Genomic DNA, 13,280 nt, shown 5'->3' with positions numbered 1-13,280 from the left:
CAGAAATGCCAGTTAAACTGTGTTGCTGCCCAGCAGATTCCATTGTAGACATGGGGAGGGAGAGCCACAGAGTCATTTGCCTACACATCGGTCTCCCTGGTGCAAGTGGGTATCGTTCGGCATCCTGCGGCAGGATTAGAAGTATTGCCAGGGAACAAATACACAAAGTTGTTATGGAAACCAGAATTCTTGGGCTCTGAGTTATTTACAGAGAACTTTCAGGATTACCACATTCAATAAAATCAAGCCTGTTTTGTTTTACCCTAGGCCAGCACATTTCAATCTAAGCTCTATTCGTAGGGGTTTTTCAACCAGCTACACTTCGGTAAACAGGAACGCAAGAGTCAGTGGATCATGGTCACCTCACATACTTAGCATTTTGTGTGTCATATCTGATGCCTGTTCACACTTGCCTCAACCATTGTCAAGTTCGCTAATTTCCGTAATAGAAGATGGTAGCTGGTATGCCTTCTGCAAAGAGCGAGCTGCTGTCTCGTTTGCCTGGTGCAGCAGGGCCATGGGCTTCGGCTTTTCACCTGTTCTCAATTCACTTTTGAAGTTACACAGTGGCAGCTATTTCTGGCCATCAGCTTTTCCCTTATGGTGAATCAGAATTTTTCCAGCAAGCTACCAGGATCTTTGAGAGGACAGCTTTTGCTCTTTTTGTTTGTTTGTTTTGGAAGGCTATTGCACAATGAGGATTTTCATAGCCTTTGAGGGATCTTTTGAACCATTCGATGTTTCGGCAGAAGCAACGGTGGGGACTGTGAAGTTGATGATAAAGGTATGTCCAATGAGCCCAGTTCACTGCGATGTGTAGTAATTCTAACGGCACAGTGCAATTTGAAATGAAGCTAGAATGGCCAGCCAACAAGAACCTAAAACTCATGGCAGATACTATTGTTTAAATTACAGATTGTTAAAACAGTAACTCTTGAGACATTAGGCAAGAAAGGAAATGGAACCAAAAAATTCTCGGTGGTGGGGGAAAAATTTCACTTCTCTTTAGCGAATTTGTGGATTTTGCGTGGGTTAAGTGGTATTACTTCCATTTTACATAAGAGAACAAAAGCAAGACAATAACTTTAGGTTATACTGCTGGGATGTGCCAGGCATCCCATAGATGCTCTGTTTGAACCAAAGGACTTTAAAGACAGGCACTTCTCAGAGCCTGTGGGCTGCAGCTCCATTTTTCATCCAAAGAAAACTGAAGGCATGCTCAGGAAGCCTGTGTTGGGTAGGACCACCAACCCAGAACAGGACAAAATTGGTGCAGTATTTTCCTGTAAGTTTCTTACAAATATTTACTCTAAAATGAAAAATTAAGTAAAGGTATGTAGTTCTTGACCATCAAATATTTAACTTAGAGCTGCTCATTCCCATTTGCTAAGAAGCATTAGTGAGTCACAGTCAGACAATATTTAGCAAATTGCTGAAATCTAGAAATTTTCCAACAACCGACTCTAAATCATGGGTACCTTAGTGAGTCTGATTAAGTCTATGGACTCCTCAGAATGTCCTTAAAGGTATAAAATATAATACATGTGACAAAAAGGAAATCCTATGTCAGAGTGTTGGGCTGAGTCTCAGCTACTCGGCTTCTGATCCAGCTCCCTCATGACAGTAGTGGAAGATGACACAAGTGCTCGGGGCTCTGCTACCAGCATGACAGGCCCAGAAGGAGTTTCAATTTCCTGGTTTTGGCCAGGAGTTGATTGGGAGTGAATCAGAAGATCTTTCTGGGCTCAGCGCAATGGCCTAGTGACTAAAGTCCGTGACTCGCACGCCCCGGATCCCATATGGGCACCAGTTCCTGTCCCTGCTGCCTCACTTTCCTTCCAGCTGCCCGATTGTGGCCCAGGAAAACAGTAGAGGACAGCCCAAAGCCTTGGAACACTGTACCCATGTCCTGGCTCCTGGCTTCGGATCAGCTCAGCTCTGGCTTTAGCCATTTGAAGAGTCGGTAACCAGTGGATGGAAGGGCTTTGTCTCGGTCTTTCCTTCTCTGTGTAAATCTGCCTTTCCAGTAGAAATGAATAAATCTTATTAAAAAGTTTTTTCTCTCCTCATTCCAAATAGGAGAGAAATTTTAAAAATAAAAATGAATGAACATAAGAAAAGATTCCATTAAAAATAAATACTAGGGGCCAGTGCAACAGCTGAACTGGCTAATCCTTCCCTTGCAAGCTCTGGCATTTTACATGGGTGCTAGTTCCTGTCCCAGCTGCTCCACTTCCCATCCAGCCTCCTGCTTGTGGCCTGCGAAAGTAGTAGAGGAGGTCCCAAGTCCGTAGGTCCCTGCACCCACGTGGGAGACCTGGGAAAAAACTCCTGATCCTTGCCTCAGAAAAGCTCAGGTCCAGCCATTGGGGCCACTGGGGGAGTGAACCACTGGATCGAAGATCTTTCTCTCTGACTCTCCTTCTCTCTGTAAATCTGCATTTTCAATAAAAATAAATAAATCTTTAAAGACAGATAAATTAGTAAAAATCTGTACTAAAATATTTTGGGTTTTACTAACAAGTTCTAGCAGTAACTACTGAATTTTCAAAGTAATGGCAAATATAAAGGATATTTTGAGCTGACTGAAACAAGTGTCATGTGAAAACATCTGTGACTTCTTTGCTGGAAAAGTAATAGGGCTAACTGGTAACTGCTACGATAGAATATTGCCAAGTATCGTATTTATTTTTCCATTGCAATTGTATTAACTTTTGGAGGCGTCTAAAGTTAAGAAATCCTCTATTTTTCTTTTAAGACTTGTTTTTATTTTTATTAGAAAGGCAGATTTACAGAAAGAAGAAGTTACAGAGAGAAAAATCTGTCCATTGGTGGTTCACTCCCCAAGCAGCTGCAAAAGCTGGAGTTGAACCGATCTGAAGCCAGGAGCCAGGAGCTTCTGGGTCTCCCATGTGGATGCAGGGTTCCAAGGCTTTGAGATATCTTCTACTGCTTTCCCAGATAAGCAGGGAACTGGGTGGAAAAATGGAGCAGCCAGGACACGAACTGGTGCCCATATGAAATTCTGCTCCGTACAAGGGCAAGGATTTAGCCACTTGGCCATCGCGACAGGCCCAAGAAATCCTTTCTAACACTACTTCTCTGTTGTGTCAAACCATCATAGTACTAAGAGCAAAGAGTGTACAGAAAGAGATTGCATTTCTTGGGTAGTAATGCAGAAGTATCCTGTTTCCCTGGTCTGCTGTTGCCTTTGAAGGATCATTTCCACATTCCCATCTCTGAAGACAAGCAAGGCGTGCGGTATCTGGAGCTGATGTATGCTGGAGCCGCTCTCAAGGACAGCTGGAGCCTGGCTGACATCGGAGTGTCTTTCTGTTCAACTCTCAAATGCTCTGTCAAGGTACAATGGTCAGAATAACATGTTTCCAAGATGTCTGTCATAGTTTGAATGAAGTTATGGAGAAGTCAGTCAAAACAATTCCCTAATTCAGAGGTTTGCCAGCTCCTGGAAAATTTTCTGGATAAACTCTCCTTAGCTTTTGATTTGTTTTTCCACTGGACAAGTCTCTCAAAGAATGTAAGAGCTGTTGTATTCATGTGGATATATGACGCTATGTTAATTTCTTGACCTTAGATGAAAATTCGGGCCTCAAGGAACTTACAAAAAACACATATTCTCTGTTAAATGGGGAACCAATCTTCTCACACGTGGAATTTTAGGAAGTTTCATGGTGATCAGCCTTAGTTCCTTATTTTTTATTATGTAGTTTTATTTATTTGGAAGCCAGAGGCATAGAGAGACTAATGGGCAACCATCTGCCAGCAGCAGAGGGAACCAGGCCAGGCTGAAGTTCAGAACTGGAAGTTCAGTACAGGCATTCCATGTAGACAGGGACCCCGAAATGTAGTCCATCACCTATGGCCTCACAGAGTATTCATTAACAGGAAGTTGGATCAGAAGCAAAGCTGAGGGGCTAGCACCGTGGCAAAGTAAGCTAAGCCCCTTGCCTGCAGCACTGGTATCTCATATGGGCACCAATTTGTGCCCCGGATGCTTCACTTCCGATTCATCTCCCTGCCTACAGCCTGGGAAAGCAGTGAAAGATAGCCCAAGTCTTTGGATCCCCTGCACATGTTTGGAAGACCAGGAAGATGCTCCTGGCACCTAGCTCTGGTCATTGCAGCCATTAGGGGAGTAAACTAGCAGGTAGAAGACCTTTCTCTCTCTTTCTCTCTGTAATTCTGCCTTTTATATAAAGATTTTTAAAATAAATAAATCTTTAAAAAGGAAAGAAGTGGAGCTATGCTCAAACCAAGTCACTCCAATCTGAAATGCAGACATTCCAAGTGGTGTCTATATCAATATTTCAGCAACTAACTAGGTGAGTGTTCAAAAGGAATAGACCAAACTTATCAAGTAAAGAAAAATCACAGAATCACAAGTACAGAATCTCCCCCACAGATTCCTCTAGTACCCCACTGCCGGAGGAGGTGAACCTGCTGCCTGCCATCCAGCCTCCCAGCACGAAAGAGACAAAACAGATGGACAGGGGGTCTGTCTAAGCAGTTCTGACTTATTTGGGAAGTACAAATTCTTATATAGGGTAATGAATAGCCTCAGGCCAGGAATCCCAGGAATTCCAGGAGGGGAGAACTAGTAGCCAATTATTAGGAGCCACCTCACATAGGCCAGGGGCAGGTGAGCAATACTGCCATGGCCAATCAGTCTTTCTTTGAAACAACGTGACCCCTGCTCTGGTTCACGCCCAGGGCTCTGTCTTTGGCCGTCATCTTGCCTGGCACCTGTAACCCAGTGACCTTGACTATTGGTCACCATCTTGTTGACTTAGTGACCTCTTTGCCCCTGAGCCCCACATTATATGATCCTGCTTAGGTTAACAAAAGATCATTTTATACATGCTTTTATATATTTTATGAGCCATTATGTAAGGTTCAGCTGGCTGGGAGAATTTGATGGCTGTTCAGGAATGTAAAGTTTGCTTACTGTGATATAGAATATTTCTGTTTAAGGACTGTCTTTATTTTTATAATTTAAATTTTGAAATTTGTTTATCTTGACTGGTAGTACACTCACATTGTTCTTAATAAAAGAAGTACAAAATGATATAAAAAGGGACTTCGAAGATTTTACAGAAAAGGGAGTGAATGTTTGGTGCAGTGATTAAGATTTTGATTTAGGGGGGCCCCGGCATGGTAGGCTAGCAGCTAAAGGCCTCGCCTTAAACATACCAGGATTCCATATGGGCGCCAGTTCTAATCCCGGCAGCTCCACTTCCCATCCAGCTCCTTGCTTGTGGCCTGGGAAAGCAGTCGAGGACAGCCCAATACCTTGGGATCCTGCACCTGCGTGGGAGACCAGGAGGAAGTTCCTGGTTCCCCACTTTGGATCGGCACAGCACTGGCCGCTGTGGTCACTTGGGGAGTGAATCATTGGATGGAAGATCTTCCTCTCTGTCTCTCCTCCTCTCTGTATATTTGACTTTACAATAAAAATAAATAAATCTTTAAAAAAAAAGATTTTGATTAGGATTCTAGTATTCCATTTTAGAGTTCCTGGTTCTAATTCGAATTCCATCTTCCTGCTGACACATATCCTGGGAAGCATAGGTGATGGGTCAGGAAGTCGGGTCCCTGATGCTCACAGGGGAAACCTGGGTTGAACTCAGCCTCCTGACTTTGGCTGGGCCTAGCCTTGGCTGTTGAGGGCATCTGGGGAATAAAGCAAAAGCAGGGAAGACTTATCTGTGTTTATCCCTTTCAAATAAATAAAAATAAAGATTTTTTTTAAGTACAAAGAAATGCACATTATGAAAAAATGCAGATATCAAGATTATTTGGAATCAAACTTATTTTTTAATTCTATTTTCCATACATTTTTTGAGTTTGCCTACTATAATAGAAAGTCTCTTGCCTCTCGCTTCAATTTTCCTTCACCAGAGTCAACTCTTATTTGTAATTTGACCTAGAAAAACATCTTCATGATCAAGCATCAGCTGTTGCAGCAACACAAGATTTACACTGAACTCTTAGATTTTCCTGGAGTTTTAAAGCCCTAATTCTACAAACAAAAAACGGAGGTAGAAGAGGTTATTCAAGAGAGTCAGGGCAGGATAGGATTGTAAAGTCACGGGACACTTGGTCAACATACAAGGTTTCAAAACTCAAGTTCCGGGCCTAGCATAGCGGTTAAAGTCCTCGCCTTGAATGAGCCAGGATCCCATATGGGCGCCGGTTCTAATCCCGGCAGCTCCACTACCCATCCAGCTCCCTGCTTGTGGCCTGGGAAAGCAGTCAAGGATGGCCCAAGGACTTGGGACCCTGCACCCGCGTGGGAGACCTGGAGGAGGTTCCAGGTTCCCAGCTTTGGATCGGCGCGCACTGGCTGTTGCGGCTCACTTGGGGAGTGAATCATCGGGTGGAAGATCTCTCTGTATCTCCTCCTCTCTGTATATCTGACTGTAATAAAGTGAATAAATCTTTAAAAAAAAAAAAAGAAAAAAGAAAAAAGAAAAAACTCAAGTTCCATGGAAACTTCACTGATCCGCTCCTTCACAGTGTTCAGGAGAGTCACATGTAGAGAATTTGGGTTCAAAAAATAATATCTTTTATCCAAAGGAATGATCTAAGTCTTGGTTTCCATCCCTACTTAGTTTATGTTTCAGTTAGATAATGAAGCAGTCTACACTATCTGAAAGTCTACACTATTTGCCAAAATGGCCTTACAGTGGCTGGCATGTGGCATAACAGATTAAACTACCGCCTGAGAAGCTGGCATCTCCCAAGAGCACAGGTTCTTCCAATCTAGCTCCCTGCCAACAGCCTAGGAATGCAGTGGGTGTGGTCCGAGCACGTGGGTCCCTGCCACACACGTGGGAGACCTGGAAGAGGTTCCTAACTCCTGGCTTCAGCCTTGCTCCACAGTGGCTGTTGCAGCCATCTGTGGAGTGAAGAGGCAGATGGGAGATCTCCCTCTCTATGTCTCACCAGCTCTGTGTGTAATACTTTCAAAATAAGCAATAAATAATTTTTTAAAGTGGGCTAACCACAACTACCTCAAGAAAGCATCCCACATCTCAAAGAATGTGGTCATACCTGCTCTACATGGTTTGGTCTGTTTCAGGTGAGTTTTCCTTTCCAACTCACGTCATTGCTTTATAGTATAATATATATCCATAGAGACTTCGTCAGAACCTGTCCTCTTTATACTTAACTGTGCTACTTTGTGCAAGTAAGCTCTATTGTCTGAGAATCCCACAGCTGGTATCTCTTATTTTGGTACAACTTAGAAATACAATGTGAACAAAAGGTTTATCTAGAGTTCAAACACTTGGCTCTGGTAGGAGGTTTTCCTTTTTCAAAAGATACCAGCAGACACCTGCAATGAAATAAACTCAAGATAGATAATTTCCTTATTGTGCTTGTATTTGTGTGTGGGTTTGCTCATATGAAAAAGAAGGAAAGATATTAGTTAAATGTAGTGATAATCTACCCTTAGGGGCATTTTAAAGTAGTTCATCCATTTCCCAGCGTCCACACCTTTCCTTTAGCGGTAATTTAGGCAGATTTGCTCTTTGGCTCAGGCCCGCGCGTCGGCAAGATGGGCAAGTGCCGTGGCCTCTGTAGGGTCAGGAAGCTCCGCAGCCAGCGGCGCGACCAGAAGTGACACGACAAGCAGTACAAAAGGCGCACCTGGGCATGGCGCTCAAGGCCAACCCCTTCGGGGGCACCTCCCATGCCAAGGGCATCGCGCTGGAAAAAGTGGGCATCAAGGCCAAGCAACCCAACTCGCCATCGGGAAGTGCGTCCGGGTGCAGCTGATCAAGAACAGCAAGAAGATCATGGCCTTCGTGCCCAACTACGGCTGCCTCAACTTCATGGAGGAAAACGACTAGGTGCTGGTGGCTGGATTTGGGCAGAAGGGCCACGCCTCGCTGACATTCCTGGAGTCCGCTGTAAGGTGGGCAAAGTAGCGAACGTGTCCCTCTTGGCCTTATACAAAGGCAAGAAAGAGAGACTAAGATCATAAATGTTGGTGTCAGAAGTCTAATAATAAATTTTTCATATTCTAGAAAAAAAATTTAGGCAGATTTGGAAAAGTGAACGGAGGGCTGACGGAATAGTGGGGAGGTGTAGCAGGTGTAACAGGCTAATACTCTACCTGTGGTACTGGCATTCCATATGGGCACTGGGCTGAATCCCAGCTGCTTTACTTCCAGCTAACTTCCGTGTTACTGTGCCTGAAAAAGCAGTGGAGGATGACCCTAAACCTTGGGCCCCTGCACCGACCTGGGAGACCTGGAAAAAGTTCCTGGTTCCTGGCTTCAGCTCATTTCAGCTCTGGCCACCACAGTCTTCTCTGCTAAACGGATGGGGGATCTGCCTCTGTTTGTCTCTCCCCTCTCTCTTTGTAACTCCGACTTTTAAGCAAAATAAATAAACTTTTAAAAATAATAATAAAAAGCCTGGGGCGGGGAAAGAACAAATACTAACCTTCGCATCCTTGAGAAAGAACTACAGACGAATCAGAAACATTAAAAGCCCCACTTTCACCAACCATGTGCTGGAGGAAAACATAGCAAATCCCTTGTGACATTCTGGGAATGTGAGAAGCTGCTTTTTGGTGAGAGACTGTGTTACTTTAAAGTACCATTGACAAGCTGAAGTGCAAAGCCTAAAACTGATTGAATTGAATTGCTTTAAACAGGGAATGTTCATTAACAATACCCCAAATCTAGGAGCTGTGTACATGGTTTACAATTTGAATATATGTTTGTTTACACACAAAATAAATATAGAGAATTTCTTTAAAATGTGCAGTTGAGGGACGGGTGTTCGGTACGGTGTTGAGATGTCGCTTGGCGTGCCCACATGCTTTGTCAGTGCCTGGGTTCACGTCCTAGCTTGGCTTCGTCTTTTAGCTCCTACTGATCTAAACCCTGGGAGCCAGCCAGTAAAGGCTCAAGTAGTTGAGCCCTGCCACTCACGTGGGCGTGAACTCCTGGCTCTCAGCTTCAGCAGCACCCAATGGCATCTGTTGTAGGCATTAGGAAGTGAGCCAGCAGATAGCAAGTCTCTCCACCTCTCTCTCTCTCTTCCAAATTATAAAAGAAACTAATGCTGGGCCCGGCAGCGTGGCCTAGCGGCTAAAGGCCTCGCTCGCCTTGAATGTCCCGGGATCCCATATGGGCGCTCGTTCTAATCCCGGCAGCTCCACTTCCCATCCAGCTCCCTGCTTGTGGCCTGGGAAAGCAGTCGAGGACGGCCCAATGCTTTGGGACCCTGCACCCGCGGGAGACCCGGAAGAGGTTCCTGGTTCCTGGCTTCGGATCGGCGCGCATTGGCTCGTTGCGGCTCACTTGGGGAGTGAACCATCGGATGGAAGATCTTCCTCTCTCTCTCCTCCTCTCTGTATATCTGACTTTGTAATAAAATGAATAAACCTTAAAAAAAAAAAGAAACTAATGCCAATGCACAAATCAAAAGACATTTCTAGAAAGATGGCTCTCTTTTCTGAGATGAACCACAGTGAATGTCAGAGTTTGGTGAGGAAAGATGTTTCCATTCAGCGTCCCAAATCACAAGTGTCATCTATCCAAGATGGTGGTGGTAGAACAGGAGAAATTTATGAAGACATCGCATTGGAATTCATTTACTTAAATAGGGCCCAGCATGGTAGCCTTAGCCTGGAGTGGTAGCTGAACATCTAAAGTCCTGGCCGTCCATGCACCGGGATCACATATGGCCCCACTTCCCATCCAGCTCCCTGCTTGTGGCCTGGGAAAGCAGTCGAGGACGGACCAAAGCCTTGGGATTCTGCACCTGTGTGGGAGACCTGGAAGAGTTTCCAGGCTCCTGGCTTTGGATCAGTGCAGCTCCGGCCTTTGCGGTCATTTGGGGAGTGAATACCAGACAGAAGATTTTCCTCTGTCTCTCCTCCTCTCTGTATATCTGATTTTGCAATAAAACATAAGTAAATCTTCAAAATAGCATTATTTCTCCTTTTTGCTCATTCTGAAATAATTGGGGCACGTTTCTGCTTATTTGGTGCCATAACTCCTAAGCGGCCATATACATTTACAAAAAGCAGAACTGGAGAAAAAAAATCACATCAGTGTTCAAGACTTCTGCCAACTTCTCCTTTCTTGCAGTTTAACTTTTCCTACTCATGTTAATGTATGTCTTTACAGTGAATTTGCATCTGTTTTTCAAAGGCAAAAGTAGTTATTATTGAAAAGTATGATACCTCGTGTGCAAAGCTTACTGTGGTGTCTTTGTGTACAAAGATGTAATTTGCAGCTGAGCAATCAGAGGTGCCCTGATGAGGAAAAGCGGGAGAGGGAGGAAGAGTAGGCAAGACGTGCAGAGACTGCTAGAGGGCCCACGGAGAACCTGCAGGCCTGCTGGAGGGAGCCCGCAGCCTGGGGCATTCAGTGGGCACATACACTGACGTTGGCCAAGGCAATAAAAGGCCATCAAAGAAGAATGCTACTGTCTTGAATTGATAAAAAGAGGAAATAAAACGGAAGTTTTCATTTTTGTTAAAAGAATGCAAGTTAATCATCCTTTTACCCCACCTCTTTCCCCTTTCTGCCATGTGTTTCTTCACTACACTCTGTGTGTATATGTGTGATTTATTTACTTATTTGCTTATTGATTTGAAAGTTAGAGTTACAGAAAGAGAAAGAAAGACAGACAGGGAAAGATCTTCCATCTGCTGATGCACTTCCCAGTGGATGGGACTGGACCAGCACTGGGCCAAGCCGAGGCCAGGAGCCAGGAGCTTCTTCTGGGTTTCCCGCTTGGATGGCAGGTGCCCAAACTCTTGGGCCATTTTTACTGCTTTTCCCAGGCATATTAACAGGGAACTGGATCAGAAGTGGAGCAGCTGGGACTATGTCAGACACCCACATGAGCTACTGGCATTACACGCTGTGGCTTAGTTCACTATGCCATAATGCCAGCCTCTTATGTTTTTAATTTGTATCTGGCTTGATTAAACTGTTGATTACAGAAGGATACGTATTTGCACCAACTTCCCATCTTTACTTCAAATATCTCAGTTCCATTTTCTTTCCTATTTGGATTGTAAAATAAAAGGAACAACAAAACTTTAAGTCTTCAGTACTTCCATTTTTAAGTAGTAAAAGCAAGAACAAGCGGTTACTGTGGTTTTCTTCTAAGTCAAACTGCATAGACAATGAAGAGCTACAGTGACTCCTTCCCAGAGATCCAAGGTATTGCCCGATTAGCGTGCAACGCAATGGAGGAGTGTTTTCTAACTAATGCCTCCGTCAGTACAGCACGGACTCACAGCCAGCACTCCTCTCGTGCCTGCTCATGCAGAAAAGTAAAGAACTCTTACTGATGCATCCCCACTTCACTGACAGCACAGGCTCCTCTCTTTGGGAAAGAACAAGTCTCAGACCAGAAACCACAACCCGGGCCTGGCACGGTAGCCTAGCAGCTAAAGTCCTCGCCTTGCACATGCCAGGATCCCATATAGGTGCCAGTTCTAATCGCAGCAGCCCCGCATGCCTGGCCTGGGAAAGCTTGTGGCCTGGGAAAGCAGTCGAGGACAGTCCAAAGCCTTGGGACCCTGCACCTGCGTGGGAGACCCAGGAGAGGTTCCTGGCTCCTGGCTTTGGATCAGGTCAGCACTGGCCGTTGTGGTCACTTGGGGGGTGAATCATTGGACGGAAGACCTTCCTCTCTGTCTCTCCTCCTCTCTGTAGATGACTTTCCAATAAAAACAAATAAATCTCTCTTAAAAAAAAAAAAAGAAGAAAGAAAGAAGCCACAACAGTTAAGCAACCTTTACTTTCACCCTTTGCAGCTACCTCACTGAAACATCTGTCCTTCCTCCCAGCCTCCAGCCAATGAATTCCCCCCCTCTTCTCTCCTATCAGGAAGAAGACAAACCTGCTCTCTACGTGTTCAATGCTGTCACTCAGGAGACAATGGCAATCATAGAGAGCACATCCCTTTTTGGTAAAAAAGTGTGTGATCTGAGAACACTGGTCACTCTGAGATGTGGCTTCCCTGTGAGCGTCTACTGCCTCCGGACCCCAGAAGGCGTCGAGCTGTATGACTGCAACTGCCTGGGAGACTACAGGATCGACCTCGGTACAGCCTCACGTTGGGTATTAGTCACTGTTCAGCCCTGGGGGGGTCTCTGATAACACTTCACTTTTTTTTTTTAAAGGTTTTTTATTATTATTGGAAAGCCAGATATACAGAGAGGAGGAGAGACAGAGAGGAAGATCTTCCATCCGATGGTTCACTCCCCAAGTGAGCCGCAACGGGCCAGTGCACGCCGATCCGATGCCTGGAACCAGGAACCTCTTCTGGGTCTCCCACGCGGGTGCAGGGTCCGAAAGCTTTGGGCCGTCCTCTAATGCTTTCCCAGGCCACAAGCAGGGAGCTGGATGGGAAGTGGAGCTGCAGGGATTAGAACGGGCGCCCATATGGGATCCCGGGACATTCAAGGCGAGGCCTTTAGCCACTAGGCCATGCTGCCGGGCCCAAACACTTCACTTTTTCCTTGATGTGTTTCATGTGAAAGACAGCAGAAGAGAGAGAGATAACCAGAGGTGCCTCCCATCCTCTGGTATGTGCAATGGCTAGAGCTGGGCTGGGGTTGAACTCAGGAGTCAGAAATCCAAGTTTCCCACATGGGTGGCAGGCACCTTACTCCTTGTACTGTCCACTGCTGCTTTCCAAGGTGTGCATTAACAGGAAGTGGAAACCAGAAACCCAGCAAGGTCCGAACCTCAGGTCCTCTGATATGGGATGCGGAGGGCTCAGGCTTTGTTTTTGCTAATTTGCTAATACATTAGATTCTCAGAGTCATACTACACATGCATACTGCAACCCAATTTTGACTTTCATATGATATTAAATACAAAGAGAACAGATTCAAGGTAATTCATAGAATTCTAAGAATTTAACGATACTCTCCTTCTTCCCTCCTTCCTTCATCCTTTATTTCCTCCCTTTTTGCTTAATGCTTGAAATAGCATATTTTTAGATAACATATTTCCAATTTACAATATAGCCAAAGGCTTAACGCTTCACTAAATAAAGAGCTCAACAAGTAAAAAGAAAAAAAAGTTGAGCAGGAATAAAGGCAAAGGCTACGAAGAGCTATCAAATCAGATGGTCATTCCACTCATAGATGGTAAATGTTTAAGTAATCAAGATAATTAAAACTAGAGTAGTATATCTCCATATATTAACTATCACAGAGAACAGAAAGCATGATAGTTTTCTTTTTGGGTCTGTCTTATTTCTCTTAGCAC

General features: G+C 44.7%; 1 protein-coding gene and 1 pseudogene across 3 annotated transcripts in view; both read left to right on the top strand.

The window, feature by feature from the left end:
- Positions 1-218: 218 nt before the first annotated feature.
- Positions 219-13,280, top strand: part of ANKUB1 (ankyrin repeat and ubiquitin domain containing 1) — a 37,543-nt gene continuing 24,481 nt past the window's right edge. The window contains exons 1-3 of one of the 3 annotated variants that reach the window (XM_036494852.2): positions 219-784; positions 3,218-3,361; positions 11,889-12,105. In XM_036494852.2, coding sequence (XP_036350745.2) covers positions 695-784; positions 3,218-3,361; positions 11,889-12,105 — 451 coding nt within the window. In that variant the 5' untranslated portion in view covers positions 219-694. Of the gene's footprint in view, positions 785-3,217; positions 3,362-11,888; positions 12,106-13,280 lie in introns of those variants that run through there. The other 2 variants (XM_058661425.1, XM_058661426.1) reach the window with 2 other exon arrangements.
- LOC101521520 (small ribosomal subunit protein uS12-like) lies at positions 7,580-8,059 on the top strand (annotated as a pseudogene).

The sequence above is a fragment of the Ochotona princeps genome, chromosome 3 (assembly GCF_030435755.1).
Source record: "Ochotona princeps isolate mOchPri1 chromosome 3, mOchPri1.hap1, whole genome shotgun sequence".
Taxonomy (NCBI): Eukaryota; Metazoa; Chordata; class Mammalia; order Lagomorpha; family Ochotonidae; genus Ochotona; species Ochotona princeps.
Note: the sequence above shows the minus strand (reverse complement) of the source record. Positions and strands in the feature narration are given on the sequence as shown.